A 27061-nucleotide genomic window follows, 5' to 3' on the forward strand; every position below is an offset into this window, starting at 1 on the left:
TGTGCGTCACGACAGGATATTTCCGGTATCCATTTTTTTTTTGCAAAATTGAACACACTTGAAGCAATAATATCAGGAATATATCTATCTGTTACATGCTTATATATCTATCTGGTAGCAGTTAAGTACATGCTTGAGAATATAGACATTCTACTCGCAGACGCATAACAAGGACAACTGACTGCACAGTACGAAACTTAAATAATACTAAATACTTTCCGTAACGCACTAAAGGTGTTGAATTTATTGTTTATCAATTAGTATACCAGTTATTTTAAAGCAATAGATTTTTATAAGACCAATTGTAACACTCATTTTGAAGAAAATGTCTAAATATCTACGACGTGAGATAAAAGCCTATTGTATTTACCCAGAATTATGGCACCAATACATTACTGTTATTAAATATACTAGCTGACACAGCGAACTTTGTACAAAGACGATGAATGCCGTGTAACACATTTGTGGAATGGAATATAAAACAAATGTTACGTTCACTAGTTTTTTAAACAATAAACACAAGAAGAAATTAACGCCTCATATATGTAAATTCTTTAACATTACTGATAAAATTCTACATTTTTAAATCTATTATGCGCCGTTATCCAAATATGGCGGATAATTCAAAAAGTTAATCGACATGATGAATATTAAACGTTTGATAGTTACGAAACCCATGAACATTATGTATTCCTTTTTTTTTCGAAAAAATTCCAACGTATTCTACTCAGAATACGTTAGCCATTCTCGAGTTAGAAGTGTTCGAACAAACCCAGTATTATGCTATACGAACAAAAATTGTTTGTATTGAATTATTGTATTAAAAAAAATTAAAAGCCGCACCAATTGGACCCTTCACCTTCCTTGTCAAACATTGTTTTCTAACTAACGTATATCAAGGCGCAAACAGCACTGGCCAAATGTCTTAAGAAATACTAACATCTTCATGACAAGTAAATTAGTCCGAATATACTTTGCTCCTTTCTATCAGAAGTAGTGAAATACTCTGATAAACATGAAATGAATTAATTATTATTTATAAAGTTGGAATTAAAGTTTATAAAAGCGAACGGTTCGTTACTATAACAGGGAAACATCGAACTTAATTTTGAATTGGATTAAATTATATGAATAATTTTCTTAGAAGTTTACAACTAACTTAGAATCTCAATCTGAATGCTAGGTGCACGGCTCGGATTCAATTAGGAAACCGATTGGATTTGACAACTCACTAGTTGCCTGTGCTTTCGAAGGCTTTGTTCATCGAAGTAATTTAGTTTGCAAAGATTTAGCATTAATTAAAATGCAATATATTCAACCCTTTCAAAAGGTTTTTTACGTAGGATTTTTTTGACAAAAGATTCTATTTATATATTTTATAAACATTTGCTTTATTGTAAATAGTAAAAATTTAATTATTTTTAATATAAATAAAATATACATTTACTAAATAAGTTTAAAAAAGAAAAAACTTTTAGGATAGTAATAAAAACGCTTTCAGGATTCATGTACAGGTCTGCCGATTTACTCGCGTTTTGTTTAGACGAAGAAAAATATTTTTTAAATTGAGAACATTCAAAAAAACTTTTTTTTTTCATCTCAGCCCATAGACATTTTACTGGGTTGGTGCGTCAAAGAAACAAAAACGTAACGAAAAAACCGAGGCCCGAATGACAGTTACGGGTACAACACACTGATGGCCATATTTATACATACAATAGGTAAAGTTTGCTTTCCAGAAAACTGGTATTAAAACTATACGAACCTATATAAGAGTATGATAAAGTCTAGACCGTCTCGATAAAAGACTAGCTAGACGCTTTAAGATTTATATACGTACACAGAAATCCCTAAGCTCACATTTTCTCATAATACGGAAAGGAAGTTTCTTTAATTTCTTTTTGAATTATTTTTAATTACGCCTTCAGGGATTTATTTATTAAAGTGTTGCTGTGGGTGTGAAGGGTTGAAAGTGCTCTTATATTTTATTACTGCAATTTGCTTTTGACATGAATATGGTTTTAGAAATTGACATAAAATTACGTCGTCAGCTTGTTCTTAAAAGAATAAAAGTGAGGTACTAAGATTTGGTAGAAAAGTTCCTAATTGAAACTTTCCAGACATCACAATTTTTATTTATAAAAACTGTTTTTTTTATATTAAGCATATACGTGAGCAACACTGAAAATGTTTAGAACAAGCCAATTAGAAACATGCTAATGAAAACTTTTTTGAATTTCAATTTTAGAACTCTTTTGTAACCTAATTTAGTATATTGCAGTCATTTGTCATTTGTTTTTGCGAATTGGCGGCAAATCTTAAACTCTTGTTACACCTGAAAATGAACCTAACGCGAGAAAAATTTCGGTCATAATTTATTATGACTTTCGTTGAGAGCTTACTCAACAACAAAGCTATGATAGGCTGCGACTAGCATTTCTTAATGAAGCCCCATCTCGTGCCTGTATTTAATATTGGTTTAACGAGTTTAAGCGTGGACGTCCTTCATCGTGATTTACCAGCGACTACTGAAGATAACATCACTGCTATGCGACGGATGATAGAGAAAGATAAAAGAGTGACCTATCAGCAGATACGGGCAAGCCCAAGGCATTGGTATGAGTCAAGTTCAAAAAATATTACATAAACATTTAGGCGTCAGGAAGCTTTATACCAGATTGGATTTTGATTGATTTATTGCATTTCCCATACTTTAACCGACGACCAGAAACACATTCGCATGGACTGGTCAATGTTTTCCTGCCATAGTAGGTAATGATTCCTCCGCCTTACAGTCCTGACCTGGCGTCCTGTGAATCTCATTTATACCCAAGAACTAAAGATAAAATTAGAGGTATTTGCTTTACGAGCCCTGAAAACGTACGAAATGCCATAGAAGAAACCTCTAAGCATGGGCCCACCGCTTTTCTCAGTAGTTCCATTGAATGCGACGATGTGTAGAGAGGAACGTAGATTATTTCGAAAAGCAAAAGTATTTGCAACTTTCTCATTAAGTCGTTTTTCATTTTATAAACATTTTCAGTGTAATAGATTCAAATTGTTTTTTTTTTCTTCTTCACCCACAGCAAGCCGCTCTCAAAGCTCTCTCTCAAAGCTCAGAAGAGCGTATATCACTAATAATTATATAAATTATAATAATTGTTTTACTTGATGTTAACAGTGTTGAATTACCAATTACCAAACAAACATTGAATTGAACCTTCACCTCCAGAAAACGGCTTTCTAATAAAATATTAAACAGTAGATTTCAATCATTCATTTGTTTTGAGTATTTTTTGCAAATAAAACTAAATTAAATGCGAATTATATACGTTATATTAATTGAGTTGTTCAAAGTAAAGTAAAAAATAAACTGTAAAAATCCCTTAAGCTGATCAAAGAAGTATCTTTACAATACTTTTTCTTTTCCCAGCTTTTCCACTATGAGTTGGAAGCAAGCCAGTGGCGCTGGATATTTATTATACTTTATAGTTATTGAAACGTATAGCACTAAATATTACTTTGAAAAATTAAGACAAGACCGCAATTATTTGTTATTTTTATGTTAGGATTATAATTATTATATTTATTCAGAAGTTATGTTAGTATTAAGGTGACGATTAGCGGTTTTTACGACCTAATAGAGATTTAGTTATGCAAGTGTTTATTAAAAACTTACAAGATAATCAATGTTTTGTTTATGTCTAAATATAAATCTCTCACGAGATTAAAATATTATAACGACAAGCGTAACCATTTAAGTGTAACCTTTTATTATTCTTATCAACCTATATCAATATTTTGAATACGAAGGAAATTTTTTCAGACCCCAAGCATACCTAACAATAACACGGCATTGACGTAAAACTAACTCGGCAATTGACATTCGATTTCCCTCCCATACAATAATCCCTCGGCTCTTGTTCCTGATATTCTATTTAGAACTTCTGAAGCCAACTTCAATAACGCAAATGGCTTTTTTAATTCACTGCTCAGCTATTGAAAGGCTGGATTGTGAACGTTCATAAGATATGCAATAAGAGCTGTTGCTTTATATATTTTGAGGGTATGAATGATGTCGTGTGTTCGAATCTTGTATAAGGGATTTTCTATTTGTCACTAAAAGAATCCAAAAAACATGAACATTTGTTAGGCATTGTTTTAAGTAGGAAACAAAACTATAAAGTCTTGTTTTTAATAAGTACCCTAAAGCCTGGAATTTAAAAAAAACACTTTCCTTATGCTTTAATAATTCGTTAATTATATATTTCAAAGATATGTGCTGTAAATATATTATTATTACATTCAGTTATTTACTTTGGATGAATTTGTACCCTGGTATGTCTGAAAAGGTCGCGAGATAGCAGCAAGAAACTCTGCTCTGCAAGCAGAGGGCGTAGCTTGGTACAGTTTCATAATATATTTACAAAATAAATATAACTGTTACAATATTCAAGATGCAAATAAGTCGAACTCAAAATAAGATTCTTCAAAAGAGTTATTTAAAAAAAATCTTTAGTTCATAAATAATGATCGAATATTCTTGATATAATCGAGCAAGAGCTGTTGGCCTAGTAGTTAATGGCCTCATCCATGAGGTCGTACGTTTGAATCTCGGCTGTGCATCAATAGAATTTTATTTATACAATACAAATTATGAAAGAAACGGATCCTATCTAAAAATCCTATATGGTTGTAGCACCACTGGATTATTATTACTGATCATTATAGTATATAGTTAATATCTTGATAAACATACATTAATTGGCAAAATAATTGATTATTTGACACATTAGTGGTGTCCATTAATCAAGTAATACTAGTCTTCGGTTTTTAGTTGCAACTTTAAATATCGCTTTAGTAAAAAAATAGTTAAATGGTCAGTTATTTTATTAAAAGTTAATTTTTGTATCAAGTCTAAAAGTAAATTCTTTAACAATATATTTTTTCTACCATAGCTTATTTGGTAAAGCATACTGCGCTTTATGATTCTGGGTTCAACCCAGAAAGCCTCCTCATCTACATATAGAAGTAAATATGTCGTTTGAATTATCATTGATGTATTTATATTTTTTGTAAAAGAACTTACACAGAAGATTCTTATATCTTAAGCAAACATGTAACATACATGGCCTAATGAGAAGGCAATTCGCCTTTGGCGTGTAATTGGCGAAGTCTTTTGAACAGCGCTACTAATTTATTTTCTGACAGGCTTTGTTGCGTATGCATGATAATGAGACTTTTATCAATATGATTAGAATTGTTGGTTATAATAAAGGACTTCTGAAAACACTACTATATACATTTCGATACAGAGGATAAAGAAACTATTTAACAAATTAAGGCTCCTTCCTGCCAGAAGGACTAAAAAAGATGTGTGGGCCTGAGTATCCGGAAGCTATATCGAGGATGCTCCCTTCCCTCAGTGAAATAATATACGCTGGTTCGGCTGTCGCTTGTCAGTATAATAAAAAAAAGGAATCCAATAATCGATAAGACTAAAACTTGCACTTACCATCAACGGTGGCGTATCTCACTCCACATGCTGGATCCTTCAAAAAAATGCTATACGGTATGCGGTATATATTTTGTGCGCACACGTGTTTGTGTGACAGCGGTTAAAATTTACTTCCCTTGCGCCATTACGCCGGGACACCACCTACCATCTCCGTTTCGTGTGTCAAAGTCAAATCGACAATTGTAATCCTTCTTTGATTGACACCGATTTAGCGCGAACAGATTAACTGTACCCAAGCTCTCGTTATCAAAAAAATATATTTCTTTGACATAAGAGAAACTTAGTATAACGTTGTTTCTTTAAGATAACTTATATGAAACTTTATCCATACATTTCACATGACAAAGGATGCTAAGTTTCCAGTCATTGTCACAGTATCTCGTTTGAACAGAGCTTGTACCGAAAACAAGGCAAATTGAAATTCTTCTGTTGAAAAGTTTTATAATATTCAGGATTATGTCTTATCTAGCTCGCAGGCTAGTACCGGATAAGTTGCGTTTGTGTTTGCTATAATTGTTGGACATTTTGGATATTTTTGATCATGTTTTAAAAATTGTGTAAAATTATTTTTTATGTAATCTGTAATCATTAAGAAAATTCTTCTTTTATTTTATATTGTATTCATAAAGTCTTCCGTCAACCCAGCATACATACATACAAATGCATACATGCAACCAGACCATGATTTTTATTTCCACTTAAAATTTAAAGAAAGTATAATACAAAGAGAATAAAAGAGAATTTATATAGCCCTTGGTGAGGGCTGCAGGCGCGCGGGGAGACTCAGTCTCTACCCGCTGCGCGCAGCCTATGGGATATTAGGTATGTTAGGCCAAAGTCCTTTTATCCGTCCGACTTGCCCCCTTGGTAAGGCAATAGTGCCGTTGTCAGATGTCAAATACCAAATATGAATTGCAACAATGACATTGATTAATGTATTTAATTTTTTTTAATGTAGTAAAATTGTGTGGGTATTTAAAAATAAATATTAAGTAAATGTATCGAATACTACTACTACTTATCTCAATGAAACGACGCGTGTTCTTAGTTTGTGTTACTCCATTGTGTGTACATTTTATGTAAGGATTCGCTATTTACTAGGCAATCTTAAAAATACTTAACACACGATACTACTGTCATGGTTTTACAAAGAAATTTAGAGTCCTTTTACCACAAAATATTTCATCTAATACTATTCAATTTGTTTACAGTTCCGAAGAGTCGGTAGCTCAAAGGATGTGTAACGGACACTAGCCATGAGTATGGCTCTTCTGTTTGGAGCCTTAGGGGCTTTAGCCTTCATTACGAGAACTGGTAAGTGATATTTCCTAGACTTAACTTCGGCATTCGAAAGAATTCGAATTATCAATCGAGTACATCTCAAAAACTCGCGAAATACTTGCTTTTAATTAAATTCAAATAATACCGTCACATAATATACTTTATTTATTAATTTGTATTTTACTTAAAATATGAATTGAATAGAAATCAATATTATCATAATTATCCACTGTTACTTAGTGGTTGGCGCGGCCGACTTTAAAACTATGTTTCTGGAAACAGCTAGTGACCGCTAAGTTGGGTTAACACATAACATAAATAAAAACGTTCCATTTATAACAAAACAATATTTTTTTATAACTGTATGCTTCATATATTAAACAGGCTGGTATAATTTAGAATTTGAATTAAAGTCGAGAAAAGAATTTGGGAAGTCGTTGAGAATAATGGAGTGCCTTGATTAAAGTGGTCAGGGCGTAATCCTACTGATTTGGGGATTGGAACGCTCTACTTTATTTCAGTTTTACTTAAATTGGAGTATTTTTAAAGTATTTGTTTTTTTACAGCGTATTTCTTGGTGTCATCTGCCACAATCAGGAGTTAAAATATTAAACTAAATTTTGGTATAAATATAAGGCAAACACCCAAAATACTTGTAATACGAAATACGTTCGGTGGTGGTTTTTATATGGAGATGTTCCAATAAAACGCTTTAGTTGATGCTGCGTAACATTTGACTTCAATGGTTTTAAATATAAGCTTATACAAAAACAAACTTGGCGTATCTAAGGGTTCATAAAATGACACTTATATTGGATATTAACGGAAATGAGAATGTAAAAATACAATTTATAAATGTGGTAAAAACTAAAGGGCTCATATTGGCTTCAAGTGTGATTATTTTTTTATTATATTTATTATATTACATTTTGTTTACGTGTCTAATTAATTAGTAACTAAAATATTGATATATAACATAACTAATGTTGGGTTACATAACCCACGACCTATTTTTATTAAAAATTATGATTATGAGAGCGCGGCTGGTACGTTAGCTTAAATTCAGAATGTTCTAGAAAGTGATCGGTCAAAAGTACTATAACGGAGTCTATTTGGTGTGAGAGAGGTGTGTAAGTACCTTAAACCAATGTTAAAAAAATATGGCGTATATTCTAGAATACATACATAGAATCTAGTTACGTGCATGTACTGTGATTTTCATAAAAATGCCTTTTACAACATCGGTATGAAAATTTTGATTACAAGTCAATTATGAAAATTATTTACATTGTTGATCCAATTAATATTCTGTTAACACAACTTTTTGATTAAACCGAATATGTAAAATTATTATTGGTACAGTATTTACGTTAGATGTGATATTATTAAAATTGCTGTATCATCATATCAGCAATAACTTTAATGATTAACTATATTTATTTATTTAATCATTTGGGAAACAAACAGATACATCTCTAAAAGTAGAACTCAGAAAATAAATATAAACATAAGAATTAAAGCATTGGATATATCCACAAGAAGTTTCACTGATAAAAAAAGGATATAAAGCAAAACAAAACGTGACATGACAGAGAACAAAATATTTAAGTAGACAATACAAAGTTTGTAGATCGGTAGAACGACAACAAAACACATACTAGTAGCCAAAATAAGAAGAAAGATACAAGGTTTACTACTCGAATAGTTGTTTTAACCTATTTTTAAATGAAGCAATAGAGGAGTGCGAAAAAAGATCGATATTAGTAGTAGAATCAAAAGTAAAACACATCCTGTGAAGAGGCTCACGGAACCCAATGTTGGTTCTGGGAGTCGGAAGGTTAAAGGTTCTGTACGAGCGTAGAGATCTGGCAGGAATATTGAATCTTATGAGTCCGAGAAGATTTGAACAAGTTAATTCATGTACGCATATTTTTCTTATAATGACACAATCTATCAAACTACGCCTAGTACTCAAAGAAAGTAAATTAACTATAGTTTATATATAGCTAGTACAACATTGAAATTCGAATTGAGCATTTAACCCATTGAAAAAATCGCAACGGTCCAGGTCCCCAATTTACGAATTGTAATTCATCACCTTTAAATATGCGTCCAAAATGTGTGTCAAAACTTTACTCACGCTTTTATTATTTTACAGTTCTTTAAATTAAGATCCGTAATTTCATAATGTAGCACTATAATTTTACTTACGAGAAGAATCTTGTAAATTTAAATAATTTTGGCCAAATTCTACAACTTTGCCGTGTTACCGATTATATGTTTAGATAGAGTAAAAACATTTGTGTGACAGAATATTAAAATATCGCCCACTTTACAAAATGATACATCGTAAAATATTTTATAACAAGAACTTTTAACAATGAACATGAAATTAATAAAGGACGTTTGAAATTGGAATTCTTTGTAATTAAATGTGAAAAAAATAAAAGCATTGACAGCATGACTTAATATATTTTGTAAAATGGTAAGTTAAAATCACACAATGCATGTTTTTATTTCAACAGTAAAAATTAACAATCAACATTAAATAAATAACTGCCCATTAATTTAATAATATTCCTGACATAAATAACATTTGGAAATATACTTATAATTTTTGATGAAAATAAATCACAATTCAGTTTACAAAAGCGCCAAATTGATTTTAACGTAGTAACTGTGATAGTGATAACTGGATTTAAAATAAAATGGGTGACAGGCACGAGTTCTCACGTCATTGAATTGTATCGTTTTTTTTATTGTTTTAGTTAACACGATTTCAAAACTTTAATATACATACGATATTTTGGTTTGTACTTTCTCTAGTTCATGTTTCTTTTGTCACAAGACTAGGCATTGATTTTTGACAGTTACACACTTCGTTTGATATGTTTTTAACATAATTGTTTTTAAAATACATATGAACCGCATAGACTTAATGGGAATGCATCAGACCTGCGGCGTCGTAGAAATAACGTTACGTTAAAGTTTTATACGTTTCAATAACGGAAAATGAAAAATTAAAATTGTGTTATCTATTATTGCTAATAGATATTCTACCTATGTCAGCAATAAACACTTGCTTGTTTAGAACCTAACCAATCAAAAACCGGCGTGTCATAGACCCAAAAATCTAAATGTCAGATGCTAAAGACTTATCACGTAATAAATAAATATTATCAAGCAACCAATTACAGAAATATGAGGACAAGGTACCACACGTTCTTTGCGTTAAACCAACATCGAAATCGAGGATTTAATTATGAGTATGCTAGTGGACCCATGTTAAAATCACAAAGTTTGTAGCCGATAGGCATCCCTTCTGTTTAGTTAGGGCAAGACAATATTAAGATAAGTCAATCGGTTAAGAACTTTGGCATGTCTACAACGAAAAGGCGTGCCTCCACGGTGTTCCGTGGAGGCACGCCTTTTCGTTATAATAAACCCCGCCAATAAACATATTGGCGGGGTTTAATTAATTACATACTCTTGTTTCTATTGCATAATTACCTATACTCTTAAGGTGTAAATAATTTATATTATATTAAAATTAAATAATTTATATTGCGTGCGAATAAAAAATCAAATCAACCATTTTATTAACCTAAATCCCAGTTAATCATGATTGGGGAATAACACTTATTATACCAACTGGATCCAAATGCGTGATGATGCTTGTATTCTTCGTCTTGCCTCTTGAATTATTGCAGGTCAGCAGTTCATCTCCGAAGAAATTAAAAAATGTCTCCTTTTTTATTATTTATCCCTCTAAACAATTGTCTTGTCTTGACCCGTCCAAGGCTTATCTGGCCTTTGTAACATGACCATAACAAACTAATATTTAGTCAAATTTATTTACAGGATGTACAGACAATACAAATGGTCTGGGACAAGATGGTGTACCAGAGATAGAGTATACTGACATTGACCTTGGGCTGACACAGAGAGGCCCTTATTTTGACGTCCCCTACTCGAAGAACGTCACTGCCCTAGTGGGGAAGACTGCACAACTCAACTGTAGGGTTCATAACCTCGGAAATAGAACAGTAAGGATATTTGTATTCATTTTCAAAAATCGAATAAAAAACACTTGTGTTATTTACGAGTCCCTTTTTAAAGATCTCAATACTAACTATTTATTACGTTGATTAAGATGAAAAAAGTTGTTTCTTTAGAATGGTTACGATACCTATTCAATTTTAAAAGGTAAAGGTAAATATAAAATAATTAAAAGTGGCCTTGGTTTGTAGGTTTAAAAAAAATTGTATCGTTACTTTAACTTTTTTAATTTTATTTATCTATAGGTATCATGGATCAGACATCGGGACATTCATCTACTGACTTCTGGGAGGATGACGTACACCTCAGACCAGAGATTCATCAGTGTTCATAACCCACATACAGAGGACTGGATCCTTAAGGTAATTTACAGTAACATAAAAAAAATATTCGTGACTGCAGCCCTCATGTTCTTAATTTCACCTTAATATGATTTTTTTACTTAGCCTACATTTTTAGTAGCTACATACCAATATGAAACATTTGCCAATTCTTCCCAATAGAGACTGTTGGCTTTTCCAAAATAAAAGTTGGATAAAAAGTTTTTCCGTTTATTTGTTTGCCTCCGTAAAACCTTAACCTCATAAAAAAGTAGTCAATATATGTTCTTTAAAGTTTTGCTTTTAAGAACATATATTATATTATATATATACAATAAGCCCTCATACATTTTGCGTAAGTGTGAAATGAAAAAGTGAGGCTCAAAGTGGCAATTCTGCTACATTACCCTGTAATTTGAATAGTGAATCCGACCAAAACTTTCACTTTCAAGATTGAGTTGTCATTCTCTAAAATTGAAGCAAGCCAAAAAGAAACTACTAGTAGAAATATAATAATGAAAATTACAATTCTTCGTTCTCCACTAATTATGATAACAAAGTACTTGTTGTGCACAAATAATGGGCTTCCTGATATTTATACAGCAGTGCATTGAGCAGTGTTAGCTTAGTGGCTTTAGCGTGTGATTTTTATTCCGGAGGTCGTAGGTTCGTCTGTGCACCAATGGACTTTGTGTCTATGCAATAACTCTCGCTCGTACGGTGAAGAAAAACATCGCGAGGAAACCTTTGTCTAGACCCAAAAAGCCGACGCCACAGAACATCTATTAAGGAGATCTCTCATCTATTGATGACCTGCTTATCTATTAAGAATAAATAATAACGTAAAAGATGCATAGTCTGAAGCCAAGACCTTGAGGTTATAGCGCCAAAAACACGTAAATTCCAAATTCAATAACAATTTCAAGTAACATTTAATTACTCCAATAACTTAATTATTTTATAAGCCCGCGATGGAGCTCTTAATCCCAAAATACTAAGTCAAATTATTTCCAAGACGAGATTTAAGAACAATATTTCTATAGTAGATAACCAAATTCGATACTTACTCAATTTGTAAATGAATAAATATTATTATTATTTCTTAGCTTTTTGTAGAACAGGGAGCGAACGGACTGGAGGCACACTTGATGTTTATTACCGCTCATGGACACTCAATACAAGATCGCTCGTTATTACTACGTAGCATACAAATTCACTTGTAGATCTTTAAAATACTTAACGCATGTACATTTTATACGTAGAAAGGAGTTCATGAAATACATATGTACCTTTCTCTTTAATAACATATCTTAACCTAGTTGTTCGTCATATTAAAGTACGATTTCATATAACACTTTGTTCCTTATATTATGGAGATTGTTAATCATTAATTGGTTAGTTTAATGATGAAATATAGTAGAAATAAAAACAATAAATTTTAACTATCTTAATTTGTATATGTTTTTCTCATTAAGTAAGTAATTTTAGTGTGTTGTTTTTCTGCAAGTTTGCCTGCAATACTATGCAATGCTGTGATATAAAGACACCGCCCGAAGTCCATAATCAAAGCGTCTTAAGTGATAAATAAATACAATATAACGTCAGTTTTAACAAGTTGGCTCTTTACAGCGCTTAACGATGTCAAGAGTTTTTATCGCTCAAATGGTTCACCCTAACAAACGCTGATACATTGAGTTTTTGGCGCGGGTCCAAAGTTTACCTGGTGATTACCATAAACAAATGTTACAGATAAGATTTCCGCAACGAAGAGACTCTGGTATCTACGAGTGCCAGGTCGGAACCACGCCACCTATCGGACATCGGATGTACCTCTCTGTTGTTGGTAGGTATTATATAATTGTACTCTTTTTAATTCTATTGATATAGGTTAACCATTCATAAATTTATAAAAAATGTTGAAGACTAAATGAATTTTGTACGACATTTATTTATTTGTAATAAAAAAACAATTATACTGAAAAACAGCCAAAGATGGATTATATATTATATACAAAAAGGTTCAAACATTTACGAAGCTTAGTAAGGAAATAATAAAAAATAGATTAAATACATTTAACTAAGTATATCTATTGCGTGTGTTATGTGATGGTGTGTTAATCAAGCTATGTACGTGAGGTATGCCTATGATGCAAAACTTTGTTTAGAAGTGATAATATCCGTTAGTAATATTTTAATAATTTAAATAAAAAATACTCATAATTATTATGTTTTTTGCAATTCAATAAAACACCATTTAGATTTTTAATCGCCTTTGGTTATAAATGTACAGCCTTAAAATAGAACGCTAATAAAGTTCAGGCTTATATTAAATTTACGAAATATTTTAAACATACAAACTGTATATCTTCATATAGTGATTACTAAACCCATTTTCTCTTTATTAACAATTTAACAGAACCGCTAACAACAATACTGAATGGACCAGAGCTGTTTATCAACACAGAGAGCACCATTAACCTCACATGCGTTGTACAACACTCGCCGGAACCACCTCCAGCTATTCGGTGGACACACAATGACGAGGTAATGAACATAATATACATTGTTAAGTAAGACTGTTTATATAAAATAAACTTATAAAATAAAAAAAAAATCATTATAAGTACATATGCATTACAATCTGTGAGATTTGGGAACCCTTTTAAGTAAAAAAATACCTGTGTCAGGGTTCCCAGCTCTTCCATAACTAAAACTTGATTATAAATTTATATATATAATGTAAATGCGTTAAATATTTTAAAGATCTACAAGTGATTTTGTATGCTACGTAATAATAACGGGCAATCTATATAAGAGATATATATCTTATACTACACTATATATATAGTATGCATGAGTACATGAGTGTGTGGGTGCATGAGAGTGAATGAGTAACTGATGAATGAAATGCGTAACTATGTCTCAGAAGTATCTCCATATAGCAAGTTCTTTCTGCTGCACTCGTTAAGATGAATTTTAATTTCAGTCTTTGGAGAGCTGAAGTTTTATATAATTGTAGAACACACGGTCAAAGTCAAAGTGTTGTGAAAGTTGAAAAGTCCCTTATCGAAAGCCAACTGTAGCAAAATAACCGACAACTCACAGTTGGGCATCGAATAATTATACATTTTATAGGATACCTAGTTTGTAATAAAAACATATTTATTTTTTCTTATATAACAGACAAAAGCTATAAATCCTTCTTTGTGTTCATTGAGGAGTATAAAATCCTCAATTAACACTAACATTGCTGTCCATGGGCTGCGGCCGCTGGCTTTAATGGACTTTTCGTAATATCGTTTGCCCTCCTTTTATACGAAAAAGTCGAACTTAAATCGACTTTTTCCCAAAAATTTGTCCTAAGTGACATTTATCATTCTATATTTGAAAACCGAATTGAGCAACACCCTTAAGCAGTCGAACGAGCAGAAAATTATGCAATCAGAGCTCGGCAACCTTCGTTTCGCCCACTTTTATTTACCCCCTTTGAACCAGTGCCAAACATCGGTCTGCCAGAAAATAAAATTGATGCCTCATCCATTGTTCAACTGATGGCCTAGTTCTAAAGTCGCCGTGATATTGATGCGTCTAAACTTGTCTATATATAAAGGACAAACGTTTGAAACTGTCTTTGACATCTGTCCATTTAGGAGGTGCGACAGTTGTATTGCTAAGGTAAAAAGTAGATAAATATTGTCTTTTGGCCGTTTTGGTCACATCGGTTCTTTAAATGCGTCATTTACGCTGTAAATATTATTGTTTGTGCGTAGATAATAACTATTTTATAACATATTTCTTAATTTAACGTAACTTCCAATAGTGACAGCAATGTTTTTCTATGCAATTTCAATCTGAATATCGCTAGATGTCGCACCTTGGAATTCAGTGACTTTTTTTCTTCAGGGGCCTTAGATTTTTGTATATGTTTCAATTTTCTTTTCTAATAGGAAAGTATGTGATTAGCCTTCTATACCTTTTAAACACGCCATCGACACGATCGTGGGGATGTGAACTGAACGTTCATGTTCAAGAGTGCTTAGCCTTGGGATCACGTGGTACAAAAGTGGAACCAGCAATCCAACATTGCCATCAGAAATAAGATCGAGAATTGAAATGTTTCTTACTAAAATCAAAATGGTTTTTGTTTTGCGGCTCATCCCGAACATGATCTGCGACCAACTTAATAAGTCATACCTGTCTCATCTTTCCTTGTTAAATAATTAAAGAAATGTTTATGGCATAAATTTCGTCAGCTTAAAGGGTAATTAGTAATTTTCTGAAGATTAAAGCAACCATCAAGCTGTTTGTTTATCCTTACTGTTTGTAACAAATACTTTTAATGCGTAAGAGAGTTTATCATTGCTTTATGGTTAAAAAATTTGAATAATTTATAAAAGATAAATATATTTCACGTATTGAGTATACTGACTCTGATATACTGACTTAAAATGTATATTTAATATTATATGTTGTTAGGGTTTGGTATTTTTAGCTTGTCAAAATTATCTGACAATTGTTAACTTTGTTTCACTCTCACTACCGCAATGAGTTCAACTTAATATTTTTAAAGAACAATTGAAGCAATAGATAGATGAACGATGTTGTTTAAATTTTGTTTGACAACAAAATTACTATCCTCTTTTTATAGAGAAAGAACGGGGAAAGTGAGACGCGATATTGTATGCCTTGTACTAAAACTTTTATTACAAAGCATATATTAACCACGTTGTAGTATGTTGAATCTCTGTCTCTCCGATACGTAGCTCATGTCAGTGCGTCGAGGGCAGCAGGGAAACATCCGGTGTGAACTATCTGTTCCCTGGTTTTCTGTGCCTCACTTCCGCCGTCCTTATAAGTATTCTTATGATAATAAAATATTTATTTTCCACATTATATTACAAACATCGTTCCATCGATGTAACGATGTATCGGTAAAAAATAATAGACAAAATAACTTCTTATAAGAAAGATAACTTAAGTAACAGATGTTGCATTAAAAATAAATAAACTAAAGTGGGAATGGAAGGAACAGGAAAGTAGAGCAAAAAAGTACTTAGCTGGTGCCCGAGGTACAGCAAACAAAAAAGAAGAAGACAACTTAGCTATGCACCTTGCATAGAGCAAATTAACGAAACAACATACATGACAGAGAGTGGTACAGTGCAGATAGGAATGCCGGGATTTGGAGGAGGCCGTTACCAAAAAAGAGCACACATACCTAAAAGAAGATTGAAATAGAAACGTGTTTAAATTTAAAAATATCTGATTCATTATATTACAAAATCTATACCATATAGCATTCTCGTTTATTGTAAGCAGCGGGCATTTAAACTGAAATTCGTGCCTTCCTTCAAGAGTATAAATTTATAAACAAATTTGGCACACAAACTATGTTTACTAGATGTTATAAAAACTTTAATGAAACGATATAATTTTAAAGAAATACCCTTAAATACAAAACCTTACATTTAATAGAGCAAAAGATCAAAGGTAAAATTAATATAAGAAAACAAAAATAGAGCATTTTTCGTGTAAGTAAAGAGACATCACGCGATGTTCGTGTCAGTCTTCATTCATCATTTGATGTCATATCAAAATTGAACAACGTTACCTCCGCATGCAATAAACTCGCTTTGTTATGAATAAATATCAATACCGTATTAGTTTGATATATGTATAAGTATAGTGTCACTTTACAAGAATGTAAATGTGATTCAAATATTTTACATTGAGGTAAACTAGTGCGAAAACCATGTGTGTTATTGCGTGTTGTTACCAGGAGAATGTAGATGCGTGCTCCTATTTCACGATATCTCCTGTTAATAGAAGACAAATCTTTGTTTTTATTTTATTAATTACTTAAGAAGCCATGTGGAACATGGTGTAATGGTTGCAGCTCCTTACCAACATAACACAATCAACTTGGCGATTTAAAAGCCTGGCGGAGACTTTATTGCCGGTTCTACTTTTCCTGAGAACTGGCAGTAAATGTAAAATTAGAAGCATTTAAAATGTATTTCTTTTTTGACGTTCATAAGTGTACATTGTGTTACCTGTAGGAATTAAGTGTTACTTATATGAACTGATTTTAATTTGATTTGATTTTTTTCAATATCTACTTCATTGTATGGTGTAATTTTAATAGTAACCTTTAAACCAATAGACCGTTTAATTATTACAGCTAATACCATATTTAGTTCATTAATTCCAATAATGGGATCTATACATTTTCTTTGTATCATTTCAAGAATCAATAAAAGACATCTCATGAAAAATATATTAGCAAAACAAAGATTAAATATGAAAAAACGGGACGAAATATTGCCGCGCATTTGAAGCGAGGGATTAACCGAATATAAAATAGGATTGGACATAATCCCTTTCTACTTTGAACTCTTGTACTCGCAAGAATTATTACAAAAAATTGATATCACAAATTTAGGTTCTGTGTGTCTGAAAGCTGGTTCACCGTTGCTAGTTGATAATCTTCTCGTTACTAGAACTGCTTGATCATTGCTACTAAATAACTACTAAGCAAATTTATTGTACTCCAATATTTTTTTTGTTTAGTAAAATAGGAGTTGGCTATACATTCTCAACCCTAAGGTGGAGAGTTCGAGTGACGAAACGACGCGCCTATGTATCTTTTCCTATGTACCCAATAACTACTTGCCCGTACGGTGATTAAAAACGTTTAAAGAAATAGCTATGTATCCACGTCTCAAAAAAGCAACCTGGCATATAATACTTATCACATACTACACAAACATTTGTAATATTAAAAGTACAAAAAACAATTTTCCTAACCAATGGCGTAATCTTTAATAAATATATAAATGTCAGAATGAACGAAAAACATTTATTATGAAAGTCAATCTCCAAAATCCTTTTACGGATTTACATTGTGAATATAGAGAGTGAGTCTTTGCAGATCCATGGCTTTGATAAACATTTATTAAAAGTAATTGTTAACAATAATGTTTTTCGTTGTGATAACTGCAGCTGAAGTATAATAAACAAACACATAAAAACACCCTTACCATACTGAAATTAAAGTTCTATTTTATTTCTCGCAAACCTATTTAATACCTATAGTAATATTTAGGTAGTACAAAATTAAGTTGCTCTCCGCCATCTACACTGTTGAAATAAAGCTTTCATGTATCCATGAAATAGCGGTAGTTATGACGAGTTTTAACCCAAATCGGGGGTTTAGCTCGTAACCAACACCAACCTTTTTCGCAAAGGTCAGTAAGATATTCAGTTGAACGACTACAGGAAATTGCTTAAACAATTTCGCGCTTCAGAGGATATTAAGAAGTTAGTAAAAATATGGTTTTAATATTATTTTTACACAAAAAACATCTTTATCCGTTGATGCGTTTGTAACTACAAACATTTTTTATATTAACAATTTGTTGTTGTTGTTTGTTTTTGATTTAAATAATTATTAGATAATATAATACCTATATATATATATATAGATAATTAAATTCCAATACATTAAAATTATCGACAACTATAGACTTCAAATTATTAGACGTGTGTAGTTTTGTTACGACGTAAAGAGATTTAAGACGCAAAAAGATATTTATATAGCCAGATTGTTATATTGCTTGATATTCTCGTGAATTAAATGGCATCGTTGTTGCTTTGTATGATGTATTATACAATATACATTGTATAAGCTTTATTTGAGGAATCGAACGCAAACGATTTACAAACTATTTAGTAAATTCCCCTTTAGTTTAATTAAAAAGTTACAGAAATATATTTCTTCGAATAGACTCAAATCAAGCGGTATTTCTAAGAACATTTTCTGTATAAATAAAAAATAACGTGAAGTAACTCAATTTAGAGTTTGATTTTAAAATGTAAATTGAAGAGGTGAATAGCCTTTAAAATTCATGTAGAAAAATAATTTAATTTTCAAATTCCCCAGAATTACTTTGACGTCAGTCTAAAAATATAAACAAAAACCTACTTTGCTTCGTACTCGAATATATTCTTATAAGTCGTATCCAGTTTTCAAAGTATTTCTCTGTGAAAGCCTCAATAATAAGCCTCTTATTAATCGAGTACTTTCTTCTTTACGTTTTCGTTTGTTTCGATGTTACTCTTAATGTTTATTGGGAAGTCGCGGTTGTAAGGCAACAATGGGGAGATTTTCATTGTTTCTTTCAGATATCTTTTTAAATATGAAAATGTTTGTGCTTTAACGTAATTAAATATATAAATATATTTGTGATTAGTAATTCACGTCAATGACAATACAATTGCAAATTTAATTACACACTTTTTACTACACTATACTTATGTCCCTTTCTGCCAAATTGTGTTTGGATTCGGGTGAAAAGAGACAGAAATAATGATAGCATAAATAATTTACGCGTACTCCTAGAGCTTATTACCAGTTGTTATATAAGTTTTCCAGAGATAGCACACCAAGACTTGTTAATTACCTTTGATGCATTATTATAGTTACCACTCATTTACGGAAATAACTACGTGACTGTTAATACGGTTAAAGCCTTCGTGAATGCGCGTGAAGTTCTAAACTGATAATTCTTGTCATTGTATACATTTCATTCATAATGGAGTTTCATTATTGTTCATCGTATATAACTCCGTACACTACAGTGACAATACTCGATATTCCTAGAATTATGATTACAAGGCTATTTGTTGAGACTAGAGAATACTATTACTATTAACATGCATTAATTACTATGAGATGAGCTGAATTTTCTCTAATACAGAGTATATTTGATCTTTTCATACCAGTTTGTCAGTGCGTCACTTGAGATCTCTTGATAGAGACTGTCAAATTTTTACAAGCAAAATATTTAACCTTAAATATTCTTTATTCTCTAGTCTATTTTTTTTAATCTTATATATACATATGAAAACCTCATGTATTTCGTTATGTTAGTTATTATCTTTTCAGGAAATCAACTACGATTCACCCCGCGGTGGTGTCTCGGTAATTACGGAGAAGGGAGAAATGACAACTTCACACCTTTTGGTTCAGAAGGCGCGGGGTACGGATTCCGGAAGGTACACCTGTGCCCCAGCTAATGCCAACCCCAGATCAGTCCTCGTCCATGTTCTTAGTGGTAAGAATTTCATATGGTACTTCTATAGAAATTATTTTAGCGTACTGTATTAACTAAACTTGAATGACTTATTGTTTATATATATATCAACCAAAAATTTATCAGGAAAATTGTTTCTCTTTTTGAAAATTATTATAATTTAAATCAAAAACAAAGTCCTTCTGTTTGGTCTCAAATGTATATGAATATTGAAAATAGAAGAAAAATATATTAAAAAATAGTGTGAAAATTTGGAATATTATATCACTACCGTTGTTTTCTTATTAATCAATCTCAAAATTCATTTTTAATAACATTTGTAAGATACAAAGTTAGCTGATTCAATAACATAACTTTCTGGATTTCATCCAAAAATGAACGAATTGATGTCGATTTCATTTCGACGATAAAAGCGAAACTTTACGATAGCTAAATTTTTTACAGTTTCTGTTCGAAGTAAAATTCATGCGTTTAGTTACTCTCGTAAATTGGACGAACTTAGTGACTGTTTCATGTTTATATTGATAATGTTTTCTATGTAATTTTATAGCGAATTCAATGAGTTAACTAACTCTTTTAACTAAAGTCCTGGTTCGTCTCTTTCTGTCAAATGGTATTTTGCTGTAATAAAAAGACATAGATGAGTACATTAATTTAGTTACAACAGGCACGACAGATTTAGCTTAATGTATTAATTATCCTGAGTTAATCCAATTTTTGTTAAATCTGACTATATGACAAATAATATATATCAGCAGAAGTTTAAGTATTCCTTTGTATCAGGAGAACACCCAGCCGCAATGCAACACGGAGGCCAATTGCGTCTGCAGTATCCGCTTCCTGCCGCCCTCCTCAGCGTGATTGTTGCCCTCATGGGTTGCTAGTAGTAGACTTCTAGATTAAGGAACTAACAATACTAAGAGTCGTTTATTATTATGTATGAAGAACAAACCACGGCTACAAAATTTAATGTCTGCTTGACTGACTCATCGTATAGGGCAGAAATTTAACATTTATTGAATCTATGTTAACCTTATATCGGGCACATTATTTAACGATATAAGGCTACAGTGTTATCATATTATCATATTATGATAACAAATACTAAACGAAAGTACTTAGGCCAATTGTACTCCGGATTTTATAAAAAGGGTCATCTATATAAGCGCCATTTCTAATTAACGACTCTGAGGGCTGTAAGTTTATAAATATTAAGTTTTGTAATTACAATCAATATTATCGTAAATGGAACAAATTATGTTGTGAATATTCGATCTGTAATTTACAGTTAAAATTTTGTCGATTATTTCATATAATATCTAATATTAACATACATTGTAAGTTTATCGTAGATATTTTGTTTAAGATATTGTAAATTAACAAATAGTTTTAAATATATATTTTAAAGTAATAAAAGGCGCATCTTAATCAAACAATAAAAAATATGAGAGTTTCTATAAACTATAAAATGTGTTTTAAAAAGCGAGATATATAATGAACAATTTGGAAACATAGCCCTGTGAAACTGTGAGAGCTATCGAATATTTCATGAATCACCATTTGCAATCAATATAAAATGATATCATGAAAAAGTCGGAGAGCGAATAATATGAAATAAGTTTTTATAGCCATCTGTGTAAAAAACCTTAATTGTCATAAATATATTTAAAGAGATCGTATAAGTGTTGATACAAGCTTTTGGGAGAAATTATTCACATAGGTACTAGGGCTTTTCTAAGATCTCTTATAAGATGAAAACATAAAATACAATTCTTAGTTGCGCTAGTTTATCACCCTTAGTAAACAGCAATTATGTTTCTACAGTTAAAAATGCTTGAACGAATACATCTTACTTTACTGAAAAGAACCACTAACAAGCTTTTCTTAGTTTTCCTTTAAGATTTAGAACCAAGATCTTGAGAATGTTGCGTAATAAATCAATTGATAAAATCTCACGATTTGAAAAGTTTGTGTTTAATTTTACAGTAGTAGAAGCAATAGCTTACACACTTCAAAAAACAGTATGCTCTGCTACATCTCATATAGCTTTTATATACTAAAAGCCATATATTAATAAAAACATAATCGAATACATAATCTATCCCTTTATATAGCGTTCTCAGATGTTGACACGTGTTTGTTTATTTTATGAGATATTATCGAATAGTTTAATGATGCATTGAGAGAGTAAATCTAAACCTAAAGTTATGGGTTTGTTTATAGTAGAGCTTTGAGAATCTGTTCGTTGAATATCTTGGGTTAAATGGCACACATAAGAAAAAGGAGAAGAAACAAGTTTTACAAATTTAAACCAATGTGGCCTGGACTAGTTTTGACGGCGTGTACAAACGTGCCAATAATACATTATGTAATTAATAAGACATTCTATCTATGCAATATAAAACTTGAAGATATAACAACGGAATGCATCTATACAATCCATATGGCCTTATGAATTACAGACAAAGAAAACAAAAAACTGCTCTCGGCGAATAACTATGGACATATAAAAACTTAGTGTTTGCTAAAAAATAAATGAGTATGATTTCAATAAAGGAAGTTAAATATTTTAATTGTCTTAATAATTAAAAGTAATTTTTGTTAATAATGCAATATAAAGAAGAAGACGTCAGAAGCAAGCTATACTCCTACAAAATAAAAATAATAATAAAACCCTACAAAATATATTACAACATACAATTACCAATGTTTATGAAAACAAAAATTCATTTACAAAATTGTAAAGATCAATCATTTCAGTGAATTCGAATTAAACAAACGTTACAATGCATTGTATGTATTTTCATTAACGGATCTCCATAATTATAAATTAAATTGTGAACAATAAAAAGGTTTCCAAGGATTTCTAGTATGTGCTTCGAGAAAAAAAATCTTGCCTACTCACAAAGAACACTTTATAAATTTTATTGTATTAGAATTAATCTATGTTGAAATCCGGTAGTAATCGCTACGATAGCGTACTACAGCCTTCTACGAAGTGCTACGCTATTTATTCAACAATATTTATTGTAATGATTTAAATTGAAATTCATGTAACGATTATTTTAAAATATAAACGTCGGGGTGATTCATGCAAAATTATTTAGACTCTAGTAATATATAATCAATTTTTGGTATAAAATAAGTATAATTTTGTAAATAGAATTAAAAAAATGTATTTGTGTATTTGATTTTTAATAAATCGAATTAATCAATAACATTTTGTCAGTCTCCAGAAGCGTTCAAGAATTGACTTCTAAGTCATAAAGTGTTGTTATAAAAACATATGGTCTAAAAAGTATAAGTAGCCTCAATTTGTTTTATTGTATAGGTTGAGTTTAATATATTCGGCTCTTAGATAATTTTTTTATTAATAAATTTTCACGCATTAAAACTAGTAGGTTAGACCATATTGGATATATAGTTATAGGTAATAATAAGATTGTAATTATTCGTATTTAACTGTTTTGACGTCATAAGGTTGTGTAAATAAATTCTTAATAGAGAAAATGATGACAGTATCGTAAAACAATAGGACCATTTTTAAATATTATTTTTAAACCATAATACTTATTATAAATAGGTATTTAACAAAACATAAAAAGATTAATGGATACTTTCATCATTTCTTATAGATTATTATAATTGTACACTTAAAAATAAACTTAATCGTAAAACGAAGATGTTGTTTTATTTATCTTAGTCCTACAGTACCTAATGACACTATATATATATATATATCGACCAACGGTATAGGTTTATATATTACCAGTTATTGAATTGCCGCAAATCCCGCTAGGTATAACTGTTTTGGAGGGCCGTAAAAATGTTTTCAAATATTCAGACGCTGGACTTGCTAGATATATACTCTAATCGATGTTGAAAACTATACAAAAACGTTAAAAAACATTAACCCACTCCAAATAAAAGGCGTTGAATGAATGATACGTAAAATGAAAGATACTTTAACTGTCTTATTTTGTTTTCTTTAAATTTAATGACTTATTACAATTGTTGGTTCGTCATATATTGGTAAAGACACAAATATTATGTTAATACAATAAGTAATTGAGATAAGCGTTAATTCATTAAACTTGGTCCATAACAAGTGCTAACCAGTAATAATATTATTGTGAACAAAAATATTGCTCCGTGCAAGATGAAAAGATTAAGAAAATTGAAAAAAAAATATTTTTACCGCTTACGATTTCATGTTATATATCAATATAAATCAAGATTTCATTAAACGAAAACGAAATGAGAGACATATAAGGGTAATTTATTTATTTAGACTTCGTTACCTAGGCAACGGGCGGCCTTATCGCTAACAAGCGTTTTCTTCCAGGAAACTCTAGTTTGGTACAACAAAGAAAAAGTAGCACCTACAGAGGGTAAAGTACAAGAAAAGCATAAATAATAAACAATAAAAACTTAAAATAACATAATACTTCCTATATATTGTTAAGAAAAAACAAAAAATAAATAAATGAATAATAATATAGTGATGTGCACCGCAAGCGTAGTATGTATGTATTTTTATTTCTTTGTATTAAGCGTTTACAGTGGCTATCAATTACTTATTTACCTTATTTTCCATCATTACATGAACTTACCACTAAACATATAGAAAATAAACTTAAGCATAATTCAAACAAGAGGATAACCAAAACTTTTTCATAACAAATAACGAATGAAACTCTTGTGCATTATATTAAACTAAACATATTCTAAGTCATAGACGATTAATCACACTCCCTAGAGTATAAAGCCATAGCACGCACATTGCATGGTGGCTGTTAATTACTATAATAGTTTATTAATAACTAAGTTTGAGGTCTTGAAATCCAGAGCAGTATTTATTCTAACAAATAACACATTTGCGCTTATTTTATAAAGATGAAACAGCAATTTTATATCCAGATCGTACTAGTGATATCGAGGTAATCATTTAAACCACTGTTAGGGAACGAGGGCTAGCTAAACCTCCTCCTATGTAAAAATTCAACACGTTTCTTATATATTTATCCGACTCTGATTCAATAAAACTCAACAAAAGACAATAAACAGTTAATCTATAATGAAGAAATACCACAAAAAATAATTTTAGCACTTCTCTGTATGTAGCTTTAAAATCACCTAGTTGTGTACTTTTATTTATTTAGGTAGCGAACTATTTACAAAAAATAAAAAATGTGAGCCGTCACGGGACGCCTGGCAGATGTGAAACATCGACTTTATATTGTAAAAGTAATATGCAGAAAAGAACATATTGTGATAGGAACTAAACACGTCATAATGATAAAATAAAATATTACGATTTTTCTCCAGATATCGATGACTATTTATTGAATAAACATTTATTTTCATTAAATACAAAAATTTACGAATTTCTTTCAAATCGTGACTACTTGATTCGTTTAATCAGTGACTTCGGTAATAGTTATATTCGATGTTGCCTCTGAGGACGGTATTACTGTGACAATTGGTCGATGGTAACTGAAGTATGTTACAAAAGTATTGGACATAACATTAGTAAATTTTAATTAGCTTCAATATATTAGTAAACTCAAGAATCTTAGCTAGTTATTTCAATATATTACTAAAATCGTAAATTATAAGTATCAATAATGAATGTTTCACAATAAATTTGTTTGTTAATTGTTACGATATATATATATATATATACAGTCTATGTGCAGTAGTGTGTACGGTGTGGTCGGTTTTACGTGCGGCTATAGATGTTTCACATCAACAAAAATCCTTTTAATTCTTACTTATAAAACAAGATGTTAGATTAAGTTAGTTTACTTACATAAAATTATTAGTTCTGTTAGTAATTAAGTTTGTATCCTAAATTTACTTGTGTTAGTTTTTCCTTAACCTTACTTTTAAACTATTATTCTTCATTCTTTAAGAACTTCTCTGTAGGTGACGGCCTCCTCCAAAGATTGCCAGTCCTCTCTATATTGGGCTACTTATACTTGAATCTAGTTGGAACCAGCTGTTTTTATGATGTCGTCTTCCCAGCTAGCCACAGGTCTACCTCTCTTTCTTTTTCCCTGTGAACCCGCCCATGTGGTCACCGTTTTCGTCCATCTCTTGTCACGTAGACGCGCCACATGTCCGGCCCACCTCCATTTTGGTGACTGAGCATGTTCTATTCCATTCCTTACCTTGGTTATTTTCCTAATTTTGGTACCTTATTTTTTTAAGCTTTCTAATGTTAGCGAACTATTTATATATAACAAACACATGCAAGGATTTTAAGTTAACCTCCTACCACACCTTTTAACTATAACAAACTTGTACGCGGAAACCATTTAATCTCTGATTCTTACAATAACTCTTTGAAGTTAAACCGCTGTGAAGTTGCTAGTATTGAATGAAACGTAGTTGGAACTGAGTTTAAAACAGATTCAAACTTTCGTAAAGTGAACGAGACGAAACTTACTAAATATTTCCATGCTACAATTGATAAACGCTCGAATAAACAAATAATGCAATAACCACTTTATTCGAGAATGTCTTTTGGCGTACTATTGACAATGATAAAATTTAATAAGAATATTGTTGATGTTTTTTTTTGTTTGTGTACATGGGTTAACATCGGTTCATCATGGTGACAAAATGGTTATTTGTAATGTTAAAAGGAATCGATCTAAATTTAAAACTATACGATAATTCGTGTCTTTTGTGTTAGCACTTAAGCCACATTACGCCCACTAAGCCCGCTAATGACGATGTCCATGTCGATTGCGTGGCGATATATTTCTCCGACCTATATTCAT

General features: G+C 31.1%; 1 protein-coding gene across 3 annotated transcripts in view; it reads left to right on the forward strand.

Moving 5' to 3' along the window:
* Positions 1 to 23830, forward strand: part of LOC123715666 (zwei Ig domain protein zig-8-like) — a 136577-nt gene extending 112747 nt beyond the window's left edge. For 2 of the 3 annotated variants that reach the window (XM_045670887.1, XM_045670886.1), the window contains exons 3-9: positions 6730 to 6832; positions 10661 to 10845; positions 11104 to 11220; positions 12928 to 13021; positions 13595 to 13722; positions 20126 to 20294; positions 21057 to 23830. In XM_045670887.1, the coding sequence (XP_045526843.1) occupies positions 6775 to 6832; positions 10661 to 10845; positions 11104 to 11220; positions 12928 to 13021; positions 13595 to 13722; positions 20126 to 20294; positions 21057 to 21157 (852 nt within the window). In that variant the 5' untranslated portion in view covers positions 6730 to 6774 and the 3' untranslated portion in view covers positions 21158 to 23830. The remainder of the gene's footprint in view (positions 1 to 6729; positions 6833 to 10660; positions 10846 to 11103; positions 11221 to 12927; positions 13022 to 13594; positions 13723 to 20125; positions 20295 to 21056) is intronic. The other variant, XM_045670888.1, reaches the window with a different exon arrangement.
* The last annotated feature ends 3231 nt before the right edge of the window (positions 23831 to 27061 follow it).

This window comes from Pieris brassicae, chromosome 10 (assembly GCF_905147105.1).
Source record: "Pieris brassicae chromosome 10, ilPieBrab1.1, whole genome shotgun sequence".
Lineage (NCBI taxonomy): Eukaryota > Metazoa > Arthropoda > Insecta > Lepidoptera > Pieridae > Pieris > Pieris brassicae.